At 52.4% G+C, this 18061-nt stretch overlaps 1 protein-coding gene across 7 annotated transcripts in view; it reads left to right on the top strand.

Annotated features, from left to right (window-relative positions):
* SDK1 (sidekick cell adhesion molecule 1) overlaps positions 1-18061 on the top strand; it is a 653438-nt gene that overhangs the window by 515029 nt on the left and 120348 nt on the right. For all 7 annotated transcript variants that reach the window (XM_031665629.1, XM_031665628.1, XM_031665627.1 and 4 more), the window contains 4 exons: positions 764-879; positions 2687-2876; positions 5100-5198; positions 16591-16785. In XM_031665629.1, the coding sequence (XP_031521489.1) occupies positions 764-879; positions 2687-2876; positions 5100-5198; positions 16591-16785 (600 nt within the window). The remainder of the gene's footprint in view (positions 1-763; positions 880-2686; positions 2877-5099; positions 5199-16590; positions 16786-18061) is intronic.

Genomic DNA, 18061 nt, shown 5'->3' with positions numbered 1-18061 from the left:
GCCCCCAGGAGGCGGAAGTTGCAGTGAACCGAGATCGCACCACTGCACTCTAGTCTCAAAAAAAAAAAAAAAAAGGAAAAAAGAAAAGGAAATTATCTTATAGGTACATGGGTCAAAAATGACATGGCTGGCCTCTGCTGCCCATCTCCTTGTAGAGAAGCATTAATTAAAATGGATTCAATGCAATTTTCTCAGCTTTAGTTTTCTCATCTGTAGAAAAGGGGTAATGATACCTACTTCATTGGGATCATTGTGGGATTAGATGCAATTATGTAACTGAAGGCAGTTGGCACAGACAGGCACCAGATAAGCACCTAGTTAACCTACTCTCCCTTTCCCTTCTTTTGTGTAAATCCTCACGTCCCCTCCTCTCTTCAGCCTCTCCTGTCTCTATCACGGAATACCACGTTTAGAGCTGTCAGTGAAATGGCATGTGTCTGAAGGTGAGGATTTCCTATTTGAGATAAAAGTCTGCAGTTTCCACAAGTTAATACAGCAAACAGACCAAGCATCTTTTTTTTTTCTTGCTGGGTGGACTCAGGTAAAATTGAGCTGCTAAGTACCCAGGATTTATGGAATTTGTTGCTAATATTAAAGAGATTTACATGTCCGTTATACTCCTGCAGGTTTAATCTGATCACTACAAAATGCTCAGAATACATTGCTATTTCAAGGACAACTAGATTATTTGGGTGAAAGCTGGATCTTTGTACGTAGATACTCTGGACTTTGGATGCCAATCTACTTCATTGGTTCTTTGCAGTTCCTTCAGCCGCCCCTGAGAACGTGTCAGCTGAGGCTGTCAGCTCGACACAGATTTTACTGACATGGGCTTCCGTGCCGGAACAGGACCAGAATGGGCTCATACTGGGCTACAAGGTGCGTGATGGGATGACCTCCCTTTGCTTAAAGAATGGGCTGGGGAAATGCGACCACGTGCCATTCCCCCAAAGCAGCAAGCTTCCTCTTCTTCAGCAGATCTGCAGTGCCGGCCAGTTTGTGACTTTTATTAGGACATCCAGTTGTCTTATCTAAGCCTCATTGCAGTCTGGGAATTAGGCGTCAGTATAACCACACCACAAACGCCAAAACAGGGTGCCAGAAGAAAAGCGCAGCCGGAGTGGACCTGCTCGGGGCCTGCGCCTGGCTCTGCCCTCGCTGGCCTCGGTGCTGTGGGCCAGTTACTGAAACCCGTGCCTGTGTCTCCCCACTTGTAAAACGGGAATAATGATGGTAGCTTTGTCCTGGAGTTAGTGTGAGAATTCAGTGGGTCTTTTACACAGCACGCCTTGCTGGTGTGAAGGGCTGGGCGAGGTGGATCGCTGTGTGTGTGTTTCTATGTGTGTCGTCACGGTCCTAGCAATGGCATCCACTGGAAGGGTTGAATCTGTCCCAGCTTCTTGGGGGAGCCATTTCTGGGTTCCACCTTCCATACATCCACCCCAACCCTTTAAAACCCTGTTCTGTTCCTCATTCCATCACTCAGGGGCGACAGGCTCTGTCTCCCCGTCTGCTCCTTGGCTCAGCAATGCCAAGCATCAGAATGAGCTTTTCTGGACCCGGCCAGCAAGGCCGTGCTTGTCTCAGTGCTGCTGCCTGGGTTTTGAGCGTGCCTCCTCCACCTTTCCATACTTCACATCCCTATTCTTTGTTTCCCCCGTCTGCTTTCCTGTGTCTTCCCCCTTCCCCGGGCGTTCTAAGCGCGTCCTGCTGGCTCCGTGACACATGGCAGTCCCGTTGAGGGGGTTCAGTGACCAAAACTCCACACCACATTCCTGGGGCCCAGAGAAACGTGCTTGCTGTGCTATTTTCAAACGGCTCCCTGGTGATGCTATCCTTTATGGCCTTCCATGTCCCTGATCTCAGGGAGCAGTTTCGAGAGGATGGGCGTTGAGTGAAGACTTAGCAGGAGGCCCTGGAGCAGAGCAGCTTGGGGTGGGATGCCCTGGAGGAGAGCAGCTTGGGGTGGGGTGCCCTGGAGCAGAGCAGCTTGGGGTGGGGTGCCCTGGAGGAGAGCAGCTTGGGGTGGGGTGCCCTGGAGCAGAGCAGCTTGAGGTGGGGTGCCCTGGAGCAGAGCAGCTTGGGGTGGGGTGCCCTGGAGCAGAGCAGCTTGGGGTGGGGTGCCCTGGAGCAGAGCAGCTTGGGGTGGGGTGCTCTGGAGTAGAGCAGCTTGGGGTGGGGTGCCCTGGAGGAGAGCAGCTTGGGGTGGGGTGCCTACAGCCTGCACAACTGCAGATGGCCCAAGGAGGCCGGAGCTCCCGGTTGTGTGAGGATAGCAGGTCTTCTGTGGCAGGAACCCAGCTTCCATGGCTGGGAAACCCAGGGGGCTGCTGGCTCCTGTGGCAGGAAGCAGAATGTGACTGAGTTCATAATCGAGTCTGTGTTAGTGGCTGTGGTTGGCACGGCTGCAGTGGGGCCTCCGATCTTGCAGATCACGACCAGGCAGCAGGCGCGCCAAGCTGTGGGCACTAACTCAGACTCCCCTGGAGTGCAGTCACTTCACCACCGCCTTCCTTCCCAAACGCCAGCGTGGACAAATGAGATCCACAAGCCCTGCCCACAGCCATCCTCAGGGAGAAAGCACAGTTGGCTGGGCCTTGATTCACGAAGGTGGCCTGCCCCGTGCCATGGCGGTCCCTCTTGGCACCCTCCTCCTTATAACCCTCACATTGTGTCGATGCCACAGATCCTGTTCCGGGCCAAAGACCTGGATCCCGAGCCCAGGAGCCACACCGTGCGAGGGAACCACACGCAGTCGGCCCTGCTGGCAGGCCTGCGCAAGTTCGTGCTCTACGAGCTCCAGGTGCTGGCGTTCACCCGCATCGGGAACGGGGTCCCCAGCACGCCCCTCATCCTGGAGCGCACCAAAGACGATGGTAGGTCCAGGGTTCGCGCCTTCGGGAGCCTCGCTGCCTCCCAGGTTGGCCTTTCCAATGCAAACAATTTGAATTGTCGCTTTTAACTTAATTTTCAAACCACTTTCTTTTGCAGTTGAGGGAAACAAAGCAAAATTGTTTTTCAGTCGCTGAGCACTTCTATGGCCAATTTCAGCCTGGAGTGGATTTTTACAGCCTAATTATGAACCTGGGCAGAGTTTCCCTCGTAACTCTGCCATGGGCAGCGCTGGGGAGAGCAGGAAAGGCTGGGGCCGGGCTGAGCTGTGGATGCGAGCTGTGGACGCTCCTCTTGGCGGGGGCTTCACGTATCTAGTGTAGTGCCCCCTTATCCAGCAACATATCCCAGGACCCCCAGGGGATGCCTGAAACTGCAGATAAGAGGGGACTACTATAGTTTAAAAAATCCACAGTGGACCTCGTGCCTTAATTCTCAGTACTGCCCCGGTCTCACTGTTTGCATTGTGGGAGGTAATTAGAAGTTGTAGAAAGCCCCATGTTTGACGGCTCAGGGTCCCCAGCTCCCTGCGTTTCCAGACCTGAATAACAAGCACGCCTTGCCAGCTTTGTTTTCATGGAACTCTAAATCATCGGTAAATATGTTTTCCCACTTTGCAGATGTCAAACATGTAAAGGTTAGCGTCTCTACATTTTCACTATTAGACAGACTGTAATGAATACATTAGGGGGAGAAGTACTGATCTCCCCCATTTCCAAAAAAACACCCACTATGGGGATCAGAGTGGCTGAAGAAGTGAAATAACCGTAGGTTTTCTTAAGCGTCTTTGCTGAGTAACTAAATGAGCCCGAAAATCCTCTTAACTGCTGAGTGGAAAGCGCTGTCTCCACGTTGCTCAGAGAGCGCTGCCCCCATCCTTGCCTCACCTCAGGGAGAGACGGGAACCCTGCAGAAGGCTTTGTCCATCCTCCCCTGACACAGGATCTCAGGCTACAGGAGGATCCAGGAGGGAAAAGGAATGTGGATGTTGCTTCCTTTCAAAACTCTTTCCAGCTCCAGTGTATTCCAGGTTCCCCAGATGAAAGTAAAAAGGGGCATATTAGAAACTGTAACAGCAGGCCCAAGGCCACTGTTCCCTCCTGAAGCAGGCACTGGTGAGTCTTGGAATGCTGCCGCTTCCCCTCCCACAGCGCTCCCATAGACCTGCCTTTCCTCCTCTGCATTCCAGCGTAATCCCCGTAAACAGCCCAGGAGAGGGCTCAGGGGAGCAACACTACTTAAGACTGAAGTCAGTGTTTGCGTATCTGTGACTTAGTCCTGGTTGCGAGCCTGGTGGCCTCCTTCAAACATTTATTTCACCGCAAACTAGGCGTCATAACACACATTCAAAATTTAAAATACCGTTCCCAGCTTCATAGCCGGGGACAGAAGTCAGCAGCCCAGAATGACGAACATGCATCCTTTTATTTTCACATTGATTGTTTCATGCCCATTGCCTCTTACCTGGGAATCAATCAGTTATTAATTCCAACAAGAAGCTCTCATATTGGCCACACACTTACTTGCCTGTTCGTTTAAGTAAATGTATTTTATGAGGGCTACGACCCTATTATTCAGCAGTTCCACCACACCTAACTGCTTTTTGAATTATTGGCGCACCGAACCACACACAAGAATTATTATATGCATTTGTGCACATCAACTCTTAATTATCTAGGATGATGCAGGAGAGAGGTGGCATGCCTACGAGAAAAATGATTGAGGATAAACGTGTTCTTCCATCAGAAATTGTAACCTCCGTTACAGTTGGGAGGAACTTCAGGCTGCCTTATCTACCACCTGCTTTGCAGATGTCAAACCCAGTAAGGGAATCAGAGCTCAGATGAGGGAAATCCTTCCTCTCAACCTGATGTTTGCTGTCAGAGTCATTTAGTGACTGGTCTACTTGTGTCCTGGTAGGCTGGTCACACTCACGCTCTTCCTGGCATAGTTCATGAGCCCTGCTTTTGAGTCTTGGAAAGCAGATGGGCAGGGTTTAAAGGAAGTGTTTGCTCAAGATTCTTAAGGAGCCACACTACCGGTGAGGTTCCAAAGTCATCAGTCCAAAACTTTAGAGGGTTCTAAACCCATGACACTGTAGCCTGTGGTAGTTAGTGCACCCAGCTGACCCTCAGAGTCCTGTGGAACCTGTCACGCACCTAAGGAACATTGTCTTGACATCTGAATCCCTGTGGTTTTCCCTGCAGCTCCAGGCCCACCAGTGAGGCTTGTGTTCCCCGAAGTGAGACTCACCTCCGTGCGGATTGTGTGGCAACCTCCGGAGGAGCCCAACGGCATCATCCTGGGTAAGGGAGCGGCGGTGGCCGGGCGTGGTGGCTCAGGCCTGTCATCCCAGCACCTTGGGAGACCGAGGCAGGCCAATTGCTTGAGCCCGGGAGTTCAAGACCAGCCTGGGCAACACTGTGAGACCCCATCACTACAAAAAAAAAAATTCATACTATTAGCTGGGCATGATGGCATGTACCCATTGGTCCCAGCTACTTGGGAGGCTGAGGTGAGAGGATCGCTTGAGCCCAGGAGGTTGAGGCTGCAGTGAGTCAAGATTGCATCTCTGCACTCCAGTCTGGGAGAGAGTACAAGACCCTATCCCCAAAATAAGAATTAAAAAAAAAAAAAAGGAGTGATGATGTTTAAAAGGAGAGAAATAATAATCAAGTTGATGTCTTCCCTGTTTGTTAGATGTTTATGAGGTTAAACAAAAGCCTGTCTCCAGCAGCCTAGCATTTCCTGAACCGAGATGATCACGGGCCTCTTGGCTGTTTTCTGAGCTATGTACTAAGGGTTTTTTGTATGGAATGAAATTTACATTTTGCTAACCTGGAATTTCTTCCATTCGTTTGTGGCTCATGGCGATACCGTTCGTAACCAACCTCCCCTTCCGCTCTGAAATATCAGGCTATTTTGCTGTGTGTTTGGGAAACAACAGGCTAGTTTTTCAGAGAAGATGCAGACCTGGGCTTTGCTCCCATGTTCCCGGAAGCATCTTTCCTACAGCACTTGCACCCAATCCTTGTAAGAAGCCAATGAGATGAAGCGCATGCCTTGGGTCCCAGGGAATTTGTTTACTTTTTGACTTTTCAGCATTACAGCCGGCATACCAACTCTGGTAACACTGATGAAAAGCCTGAATTTTTCCCAGTTCCCCAAAGCAGCAAATTCTATTTGAAAACATCCCCAGTTCCTTGATTCATTCACCCTTTCAGAGAGACAAATTGAGGACTTTCCGTGTGCAGGTGTCTTACGCACAGTGGCGGGTGAGGAATGAATGAGGCATGCCCATTCCCCAAGATGCCCACAGTCCCGTAACGGAGACACACATTGAGAGTACCGTGAGATAAGCCATCTGAAAGAGGTTTCATTCAGTGCCTCACACACAGCTCCTTCTGGGTGGGGTCTCTGTGGGTGGAAGGCTCCTTTGGAGTGGGATCTGGAGATAGGTGGCTTCTGAAGCCTTGGAAGAAGGGAAGGGGGTGTCCGCTCAGCCAAGACCGAATGCTTTCAGCCTGTGGGAGCACTGACGGCTCCAAGGCTGGGGTTGGAGGCTGGGCCAGGTCTTGAGCTACTGTAAGCTCCCTGCTGTGCCCTGGAGAATGTGGCCCTGAAACCCAGACATTTTAAGCTGGCCTATGAGAGGAAAGCACGGCAGCCACAGAACATTGCCCCAGCCCCAGGTTAGCTCTCGGGATATCGGCGGAATCCTGACGCACCGGAGACCCCTGATTTGTCTAGCCTGCGTTCTGGGTGATGTACGGTCATGTTATAAACCCAGACTTACAAACAGGTGGTAAAATTCACCACTTTTGCCTGCATTTGATCTTGGGATTCTAAGAGTTGGTTTGAAGAGTTTCACATCACTAAAAAAGAGTTTGGAGGCCTGTGTCGAACGGCAGCAGGAACTCATCCAAGGTCTTTGAGTGAGAAAGCTGCACAATCAGATTTGCCTTTGAGATAATCACTCTGGCAGCCTGAGAAGGGTGGACGCAAAGCCAAATATTTGTTGAGCCCTTGCTTCCCTGAGAGGGGGCCTGGAACTTCCTCAGTCTTCTGCACAAGGAGGCTGTGGCCTATTTTCACTTTGCTTCTTTCTTGATGTGATTTCTGGAGTTGCCAGATAGAAGTGTCTGGCTTTGAGTATGGCATTTCTCAATGAGGCGACCTTTGGAATTGTGGGTTCCTGCTACTAAAATCTGAGATGAGCAGCCACTGTGGAGGTGAGCATTTCAGGGCCTGGCCCGGCAGAGAGGGAGCTACGAGCCACATCTGGTGCCTGCGCAGTGAGCCCGGTCTCGGGGTAGGAAACGGTCTGCCCAGCAGACAGCTGTGGTGAAGAGATTTGCAGGAGCCCCACCCAGGCGGGCCCTAACCTCAGCACAGCACCCAGGCATCAGCCTTTTCTGAAACAAGCAGGGCTAATATCTGATTACCCAGGATCTGTCCCCAGCATGCTGTGAAACAAGAAACATTGACAGAGGCACAGGAGTCCACAAGAATGGTGTTCCCCGTGAAGAAGCAGGTTTGCCCCAGCCCCACCTCCACCCTGGCAGGGCCCCCGGCTCCCACTGCCAGCCTTGGTAGACCCTCCTGGCAAGTCCTCATTCTGTGGTCACCTCTGTCCACTCACTGTCACCTTACCGGGCTGCCAAGAATCAGTTCTGGAGTGCGAAGGTATGGGACAGGTGCAGGAGCAAAGCATGTGCTTCATCTGTGCTTCTCTCTTGCCATAGACAAACCTGTGCTCAGATTCCAGTGCTGAGACTTTGACCCAGGGCTTCCCTGCACACGTGGGGAGGCTCTGGCCCCAGCCAGCCCTAGGCCCAGCCCTCTGCCTGACACACCTGCTTCTCCAGGGCCTCTGACCTTCCTGAGGGCTCACACCGATGTCCTCTGTAGCCCCAGGTCCTCACTGCCCCGCTCCCTGACCACGTGTCCACCTGGTCAGGCTTGTCCTCAGCACGCCTGCTGGCACAGCGTGAGGCCCGCTGTCCAGTGAGCCCATCAGCTGGTTTCATCATCTGTCATTTACTTTCCAGAGTGTCTCTGACATTTCTTTTTCTGACAAGAGCACTATAAAATGATAATTGAGGCCACAATGAAATCCCATTTCACATTCACCAGATTTGGCACCATAAGAAGCTGTGATGATGCCAAGTTTACATGAGGATGTGGAGAAACAAGACCCCTCCACCCTTGCCAGAAGAGGGAGTTGGTGCATCCACTTTGGGGAGTGCTCTGGCAATACCCAGGAAAGGTGACCACATTCATGCCACACCCCAGAAGCTCTGCACTTCCAGGCCTTCGCCCTAGAGAAATTCTTGCCTGTGTGCACAAGGAGAAACGTACAAGGATGTTCATTACAGATTCACTGAAATAGCACGAAAGAAAGCAGCTCTCGTCTGCACAAGTCGGATGGCATGAACCTTGGGACTGCCTGCTTTTCCTTTCCTCTGTGTTTTCAACACTGCATCACCGACAAGCAGGCCGGCAGCATGGGTAACGTTTTGGACTCAGATCTCGTCCTGTGCTTATCAGCTGGGTGAATTTATGCATGTTTCTTAGCATTCCCATGCCTCAGTTTCCCCATCCCTCAAAGGGGAAGCACATTCCTGCCTCCCTCACTGGTTAAATGAGTTGCATTTAGAACAGTGCCTGCCACATAGTGAGTGCGGAGTAAACGTTAGCTTCCGTATCACATAGAATATTTCATCGTTTCCCTGGCACCAGAGGAGGCTGGAGGTTCTCTGGACTTGGGAGCTCCTCCTGGATCACTGGGGGCTCAGCCTGGTCCTAGTATTCCCGTTGCATGCACCCGTAGTGTGCTGCCTTGATTTGTCCTCCATGACTCTGGTTGCTGAAGCAGAGGGTTCTTGCTGACAAGAGAAAGAAAATTTAGAAGGCTGTTTGGGTTGCAGAGAGTTCCTAATGTGCGTCGAGAGGTATGGATCTTAATTTGTGGTCGCTGAAAACCACTGAAGCCCAGGTAAGGAGAAGGGTGATCATTTAAATACTTTGAGCACTCCAACCACAGCCGAACACTGCTGAGTCACGCAGCACCGTGTCTACCTGCGAGGCAGACAACCTCACTGCCGAGCCTCCTCTGTCATGCAGCATTGGGTTGTAATTGTAATACATGTTGTCCAGGTAACCTGTCACCCGTGTGTCATTACAGCCGGCACACCACACGGCGGAGGCTGCAGGAAGACGGGAAGGCACTTCTCGCCAATTCAGATGGGTGTTCACAGGGGAGAAAGCAAAACATCTTTTCGCCTGACTCACTTTACATCCAGAGACCTTGAATCAATGTTCCCACTCCGGCAGCTCGGCCTTCTGAGTACATAAACACCTCTGCTGCCCGAGCTTTTGTAATCTATATCAAAACATGTTCTTGCATTTCCAAAAGAGATAAACAGCGTGAACCACCGGCAGGTGCCTAGAGGAGAAAAAACTTGCTTATTTGCATAAATATTTTACTGTGGAGTGCTTTTAGCATTTAGAACTTTTCTTTGAGGGGATGGGGTTGGAGGCCCCTTAGTACAGACATCCATCCCTCACCCCCCAGCTGACGTCACACGTGCCCTTGACTGCTATTATGCTAACGTGATGATGCGTGAGCTCTTCAGACCCACGTGGGCCTGCCCTGGCCAGACACGCGGGATCCCGCCCTGCCAGCAGGAGGGCCTAACATTTACCTTTAAGCTTATTACGAAGGGTGTGCGGGAACTCCGCTGAGAATCAGGAGCTCCAGCAAATGTGATCCCTGTTTGCAGATTCAGCATTTTGATCCCCAGCCCTCGGACAGATAAACTGCAAAACCCACAGACCACAGCAGCTAGGCTCGGCCAGTGTGGGCTTCCTGGGGCCATTCAGTGGCTTGCAGGTTCTCTGACCCACTCGCCCAGCAACAGCAGCTGCAGAGAGATCAGCAGCATGTGCCCCTGATGGTCATGTTTTGGGGTCCTGAGCACTGGGGCCCCAGTAATGCTCACTGAACAGCAACTCTCAGACTATGCCTTTTGTTTCTCAGGGAAGTGCACGATTTATAAAAGGTTTGCAACTAACTGGGCATGGTGGCGCACACCCGTAATCCCTGCTACTCAGGAGGCTAAGGCATGAGAATGGCTTGAACACAGGAGGTGGAGGTTGCAGTGAGCCAAGATCGCACCACTGCCCTCCAGCCTGGGTGACAGAGCGAGACTCTATCTCAAAGGCTTTGCAGCCACCTAAAACGTCCGGACAGAAGTCCCCAAATTGCTCTGTGTATAGCTCTGCGGCGTCAGTCTTCAGGCTGACCCGGAGCTGAGATGCCTACAAGGCTTCCAGCATCCAGCCTCAGCTCCTCAGTGCCACCTTCTTGTGTTTCGAGCAGTGGACTGTTCTGGAACTTGTCTCAGGCCCATGGCGCAGTCCCTTTCTGGATTCTGATTGTCTAAATGCGCAGTGCCTCCTCCGTCTTCCAGGTGTATTCAGAAACCCACTCAGGCCTCTCTCATTATGTTTTTAATCTTCTGTTTGGATCAATGTGTCTCGTACTTGGCCTTGCTCCTTTTAATGCCTGTATTATCATAATTCACCCATACCCTTAAAAACAGGGCTCCTCATAGGCCGCATTTTACTGCTGCTATTGATTCGGCCTGTTCATGCCTCCCTCGCACATGCCGCCGTCTTCTGGCCTTGCGTCGCTGAAGTTCGGCACGCCAGTGTTTCTGATCTCGCTGTAACTGTAATTACATAATAGCCTTTTCCACGGAAACGCTCTTATCTCTGAACACCATGTATCATTATTCTCTAAAAATGCAAGGACTATTACTCAGCTGCTCCTTTGTGCCATTTATGTACAGAAAAAAAAAAAAAAAAAGCCGTCTTCTATTGTCCATCGAGTCTAGGACTTTTTAAACGTGTGAAGGTGAGCTATAGACATTCATCTTTATGTTCAGCAGACCGTGGTGTGGCAACCAGGTGATATTATCTTTATTTTAGGGCAAATAATAGGAAGGTACAAATAGAACCCAGAGGCCAAGGAATTTTCTTCCAGTGCCTAGGGAACCAGATCAAAGAGTAAAGAAGAACCCAGATTTCTGCAATTAGCGGGGATGGCGTTGTGCTTTGCAATCTGCATACATTATCTCACGGGGGCTTTGCCAGGCCTGCATCCTAAAGGTCAGGGGAGGGGAGGGTGACCCCACTGCAAACTCCCCCCTTCCTCCTTCGGCCCAGCAGCACTGCCACACAGTGCACTATTAAGCAGTCATTAAAATTCATGCTTCTAACGGGAAAACCTGCTTTTGCTATCTTGTGCAGAAATCGCAGAATGAAAAACTCGTATTGAGTGTGGAAATCCGGGTTTGTTGAGTACTCATATGCATAGAAAAATGATTACCAAAGACCAGGCACGGTGGCTCACACCTGCAATCCCAGCACTTTGGGAGGCCGAGGTGGGTGGATCACCTGAGGTCAGGAGTTCAAGACCAGCTTGACCAACATGGAGAAACCCTGTCTCTACTAAAAATATGAAATTAGCTGGGCGTGGTGGTGGGTGCCTGTAATCCCAGCTACTTGGGACACTGAGGCTGGAGAATCGCTTGAACCCAGGAGGCAGAGGTTGCAGTGAGCCGAGAATGCTCCATTGTACTCCAACCTGGGCAACAAGAGCAAAACAACATCTCAAAAAAAAAAAAAAAAAAAAAAAGATGAATAGAGGCCGGACACAATGGCTCACACCTGCCATCCCAGCACTTTGGGAGGCTGAGGCAGAAGGATCACTTGAGCCCAGGAGTTCAAGACCAGCCTGGACAACAAAGCGAGACCCCATCTCTATTTTAAATTTTAAAAAATGATTAATAGCAGGAGATGAGAACTGAGAGTCAGGCAGAGGTTAGAACTTGCCCAAGGCCTGGGTCAGGACCCAGGTCTCCTGGCTCCCTACTGTCCAGTCAGGAGCTTCTGAGAGAGAGGCAAGGAACCACACACGAGAAACAGTCCACAAATCCGAGGCAGTGTATCCTTCAAGGCAGGTGAGGTGAGGCCCACGTGGGGCGATGAAGGAGCAAGTGCATAACCATGTAATGGAAGCCTGTGTAGTCTGTGGCATGGCCAAGGGCAAGGCTCACTCTGGAGGACAGAAGAGTCAGGTGGACCCATTGATAGAAAGGAGGGTCTGTAAGCAAATCTCAGACAGCTTGGCAAGAAGAAACTGGTTCCCACATAATCCCCAAATCCTGTGACCCACAGGACGTGCCTTTGAACAACATCTTCATTTCATCTCAGGATTATTATCTCTAGCAATGGAATAATCTGAGCAGAGATGAAACATGGTGAAACAGTAAAGATTAAACAATAATGAAAACACATCTGTAACCATGCCCTGCTCCTGAAAGTAAATAATACCTCATTAATTCAGACATAGTCACTGAAAGGCAGTGTGGATTTTGAACGAGAGGTCTTAATCACACACAACTTTCCAACATATTAAGTAACAAATCAAGGGAACTCAGGTAGGCTGGTGAGATCTGTAGGAATGGCACGTTCCGGGCCATCAGGGATGCCGGGTAAGTCCCTCGTTAGTCGCCTATTGGGGCCAGGCCTCCGAGCATCTTCCAGCCGGGGCTTCTCTTCGCTCTTAGGGATAGGCATGTTTTTGTTTTTATTTTTGAGATAGAGTCTTGCTCTGTTGCCCGGGCTGGAGTGCAGTGGTGCAATCTTGGCTCACTGCAACCTCCGCCTCCCGGGTTCAAGTGATTCTCCTGCCTCAGCCTCACGAGCAGCTGGTATTACAGGCCCCCACCACCACGCCTGGCTAATTTTTGTATTTTTAGTAGAAGCGGGGTTTCACCATCTTGGCCAGGCTGGTCTTGAACTCCTGACCTTTTGATCCACCTGCCTCGGCCTCCCAAAGTGCTAGGATTACAGGCGTGAGCCACCGCGCCCGACTGGGATAGGCATGTTTTTTCACACTGTGAAGAAGAAATCTCTTCAGCCACTGTGCAAAATCAGTGAGGTAATCCCACCTCGACAGTGTGGAGGGAGCAGGCTGAAACCCACGCATACATACATGAGTCTGTTTTTAACACAAACTTGATTTCTGCTGCTTTAGGGAGAGATTTGTATCTCTTCATCTCTAGGAACGATATTCAAATGCCTGAAGTTACACCAGGCTGCACTTCATTCTTGATTGTTTTGGTTTTGTGTGTGTTGGGTTTTTTTATGTTTTGTTTTCTGTTTTTGCTGGAGAGAGAGTCTCGCTCTGTCACCCAGGCTGGAGTGCAGTGGCACCATCTTGGCTCACTGCAACCTCCGCCTCCCGGGTTCAAGCGATTCTCCTGCCTCAGCCTCCTAAGTAGCTGGGATTACAAGCGCCCATCACCACGTCCGGCTAATTTTTATGTTTTTAGTAGAGATGGGGTTTCACCATTTTGGTCAGGCTGGCCTCGAACTCCTGACATTGTGATCTGCCCACCTCAGCCTCCCAAAGTGCTGGGATTACAGGCATGAGCCGCTGCGCCCTGCTGAAGTTTTGTGTTTTTAGTAGAGACAGGGTTTCACCATGTTGGCCAGGGTGGTCTCAAAGTCTTGACCTCAAGTGATCCACCCTCCTCAGCCTCCCAATATGCTGGGATTACAGGCGTGAGTCACTGTGCCTGGCCGCTTTGCACTCTTTACCTGGCACTTTTGCATGATTTTTGAGCCAAGTGAATATTATACATCTCAAGAAACTGTAACAGAATATTGAATATCTTTAGACAAAAGGCAGCTTAAGCCTAGAAGGTCTCCAAGATGAACATTGATTCTGTGGCCAGAGATGATTTTTCCAGGCAGAACACAGCCGCCAGAGACCTTAGAATTAGGGTCATTCTCCTGGCCCCGAGGAAGCAGGACTCTGTTGGGGAATTTACACTTCATGGGGAAACTCCGGCCCAGGGAGTCCTGCTCTGTGGTCTGCTCAGTGCTGAGCACACGTCGTAGGTAGCCAGTCAGGCATTGCAAAGTTGGGGGTGTCACTCCTCAGGGTCTGGCTGGGGGCTCAGCCATGTCTGTTCTGGGCCCCTGTGCTGCCTCTGGCGGGCACTCACCACCCTGTCCTGTAACTGCAGGGCCTAAGGTGCCGACCCCGCATCGGTGCCTGTAGACAGGTCCTGGGAAGGAGGTTCCATGAAGACTGTGTGAGGAATGATAACTCTGTGGTCATACCGGCCACTACAGGGCAAGGGACTGCTAGGGAAGGTGTCCTGCCAGCTGGAGGAGGGAGGAGAAGTCGTGACTACGATTGTTTCGTAATAATATTAAAGCCAGGAGCAACCAGGCATGGCTGTGCCAGCCACGTCTTCACCACCGTGAGCCCCCAGAGCCCTCCTGGCACCCCGTGAGGTGTCCTGTCATCTCCTTGCACCATGTAGTCCAGCAAACTGAGGCTCGGAGAGGCGTCATGGCTCATCCACGGTCACACAGCGAATGATTGGCAGAACGGGATTCCAGCCCAGAGGTGCACCCTCAAAGGCGTGTCCTTCTTCGAGGGGCCCGCTGGCTTCTATTGGAGAGGACGCTTCTGCGTGGTGGGCCCTGGGGTCCGTGGTCCCGAGGAACTGGGGCCTGGCGAGAGGACGCTCTCCCTTTGCTCACGGATCGGCGTGGGTGTTTACTTCCCCCAGGAAGAGTAGGCACCCGCGGGGCTCCAGCCCGGCTCCCTCATCACTTTCTCACTGGGGACCCCGCTCCGAGCTTCACGGCCTCGTCCTCATCCTCGCCGTGTGCTTCCTGACAGGCCTGTAGTCAGGGTCTGGCGTGGGAAGCACTGGAGGGATGCAGCAGGGTCTCTGTCTGGATGTGCCCATCGGTGTAGCCACTGTGGTCACGCCTTCCTTACCGTCAGGGTGCAGGGTGGCCAGGAGCCCCAAAGCCTCAGACTGGGTTTCCATTGTGTGCACACAGCAGACTGCCTGCTCTCACTACGCAGGGGTGGGGGAAACGGGAGGCCTGGGAGAACAGCTGGCCCTCTCCCTACTCTCACTGTGCAGGGGTTGGGAAATGGGAGGCCTGGGGAGAAGAGCTGGGCCTCTCCCAGCTCTCACTACACAGTTGCAGGCGGAAGGGGAGGCCCGGGGGAAGAGCTGGCCACCGTCTGTAGCCTGCCCTCGGTCGGTCAGTGACTGGGAAGGAACAGGGTTCTAGCAGGGACACCCTTACCAGAGGCCTGAGGCCAGCAGGGCCACATCCAGGAAGTCTTGGAATACCCAGTCCCCAGTGTGAGGAGGATAGCCCGTCCGTTGGAGGTGGGACAGTGGCTGTGACGGCCACTCTAGGGACCTAAGTTCAGGGTCCTGCAGACACCTGGGCCTAGAGGTGGTGGTGTCATGGACAGGGCAGGGCTTGTGTCCCTGTCTGTGTGGTGGTGATGACGATGCTGACAGTGATCGGTGATGCCTGAGGCCTGATGCAAGGATGCACTTGAAGTCTGACCTCTGTGTAATTGTCCTCCCACCTCCCAGATGGCGGGCTGGGGAGGGACTCGTTAAACCTCTGGATGAGTGACAAGGCGCAGGAGCTGGCAGCATGCCTGTGAGCTCGGTCGTCCATGAGCCAGAGACCCGAGAGCAGGAAGAGCAGAGAGAGGGAGGGGTTCACCCGGAACAGAGGCTGAAGGCGGGGGGCAGGCAGCGTGGGGTCGCTCGGCAGCTCCTCCCCACAGAGGGTGAGCCCCCAATGCAGAGGCCACTCCACGAAGAGGCAGCACTGGTGAGGCCAGGGTGCGACTCTTCCGCCTATGCATCCTCCCTTGTTTAACACCAATGATTATTAATTTTTTTTGGAAGCCACAGCGCCCCATTATTTCTGGCTTCAATCAGCACAGGAGCTCAGCCGCCGGACCACACGTTGTCTCTGAGCCAGGCAGGGTGCAGACTGAAGCTGCAGAGTTGACAAGGCTCCTCCAGACGCCAGCGGGGGGAGGCCTGGGGTGGCCAGTGGAGAAGGGTGGTCGTTAATAAGGAACAGCTGCTCAGCCCCAAGCCCCTCCCAGTTGAGGAACTTAGCAAGCCAGGAACCGTCCCTCAACTAGGAAGCACAGGAGGGTTCTGTAAGCAGAGCTGCCCTAGTGGAGCTGCTCAGGAGGGGTGGGACCACAGAAGGGGCTGGATGGATGTTGCCGGGGTCCCTGGAGGGAGCTAGGGGTCAGAGGTTCAGGCAGACAGGGAAGACGAAGGAGGGAAGGAGGAATGGCAGCTGTGGAGCTGCTGTCCTGCCTGGGCAGGTCATGCTGCCATTGGCAAGAATTAAAGGACTTCCTCAGAAAAGGAGTGGGAGAGCCAGACTGTAGGAGGGAGGGAGAGGCAGAGACTGAAAAGGCACAGCCCTCTGCAGCCCCATGGGGAGCAGGGTGGTACCGGGTCCCAGTGGCATGCTCGCCGTGTGCCAGCGTCCTCAGGAAAGATGAACCAATGTTCACACCTTGTTCCGGTGAAGGATGGAGCAGGAAACAAGCTCACAGGGAAATCCACGTGGAACCCCACCATTCATCACAGCCCCAAGACCACCTTTCAGTGCACAGGCAGTGACCTCCAGGAATGGGGAAGAGACAGATGGCCTTGCCGGGGTTTCTACTCCAGAGGTCAGCACAGGGTGTGGGCACAGGGCTTCCCTGTGCTGTGGGTGAGTGGCTCAGCAGCTGTCTCCCGTGTCGCCTGCCTGCAGGGTACCAGATTGCCTACCGCCTGGCCAGCAGCAGCCCCCACACCTTCACCACCGTGGAGGTCGGCGCCACAGTGAGGCAGTTCACAGCCACCGACCTGGCCCCGGAGTCCGCATACATCTTCAGGCTGTCCGCCAAGACGAGGCAGGGCTGGGGGGAGCCACTGGAGGCCACAGTCATCACCACTGAGAAGAGAGGTAAGACCTTGGGGGACCCAGGGGTACTGCAGACGTGGCGGGCACCGCTTCCTCAGTCAGGCCTTCTGGAGTCTGTGGGGTACCTGGAAGGCTTCGGCCTTCCCTTCGTAGAAAGAGAAGGGATGTGAGCATTTACAAAGCACCCATTGAGCCGATACGGAGCCGGGCACACTATCAAACAGCATTGCATTCACACGTTCAGCCTCACACCTGCTCTCTCAGACATGTGAGCATTGCATTCACACCTTCAGCCTCACACCTGCTCTCTCAGACACGTGAGCATTGCATTCACACCTTCTGCCTCACACCTGCTCTTTCAGACACGTGAGCATTGCATTCACACCTTCAGCCTCACACCTGCTCTCAGACACGTGAGCATTGCATTCACACCTTCAGCCTCACACCTGCTGTCTCAGACATGTGAGGATTCATTCACACCTTCAGCCTCACACTGCTCTCTCAGAAACATGAGCATTCATTCACACCTTCAGCCTCACACCTGCTCTCTCAGACACGTGAGCATTGCATTCACACCTTCAGCTTCACACCTGCTCTCTCAGACACATGAGCATTGCATTCACACCTTCTGCCTCACACCTGCTCTCTCAGACACGTGAGCATTCATTCACACCTTCAGCCTCACACTGCTCTCTCAGACACGTGAGCATTCATTCATACCTTCAGCCTCACACCTGCTCTCTCAGACATGTGAGCCTTGCATTCACACCTTCAGCTTCACACCTGCTCTCTCAGACACGTGAGCATTGCATTCACACCTTCTCCCTCACACCTGCTGTCTCAGACACGTGAGCATTCATTCACACCTTCAGCCTCACATCTGCTCTCTCAGACATGTGAGACAGTCTCGGGTTTAAGGACAGCAACGTTGCTCACAGAGTCTGAGTACCTGGGGCAAGGCTGCAGAGTCACCACATTTGAGGGTGAGCTCCCTGAAGGCAGCCCCCAGTCTCTGATGTTAAACCCATGTCCTCTGCTTAGCAGGTGTTCAGTAAGTAAGTTTTCCAAATAGCTGACTTCCTGATGAGAACTGCTGGGGCGAGCAGGGCCCTGCTTCACACACGGGGGCAGATGCTCTGTGCATTGCACTTGGCCTATCCTCCCTGCAGCCCACAGAGCAGTATGTCATTAACTCCGATTTTTACCAAAGATGAGACGGAGGAAATTGAGAGAGTTTTATTAATTTGCCCAGACACACAACTGCGGAGCTGAGATTTGGATCCGCCCCAACACCGTGAGGCCAACTCTTCCCATGAGT

This window comes from Papio anubis, chromosome 4 (assembly GCF_008728515.1).
Source record: "Papio anubis isolate 15944 chromosome 4, Panubis1.0, whole genome shotgun sequence".
Taxonomy (NCBI): Eukaryota; Metazoa; Chordata; class Mammalia; order Primates; family Cercopithecidae; genus Papio; species Papio anubis.
Note: the sequence above shows the minus strand (reverse complement) of the source record. Positions and strands in the feature narration are given on the sequence as shown.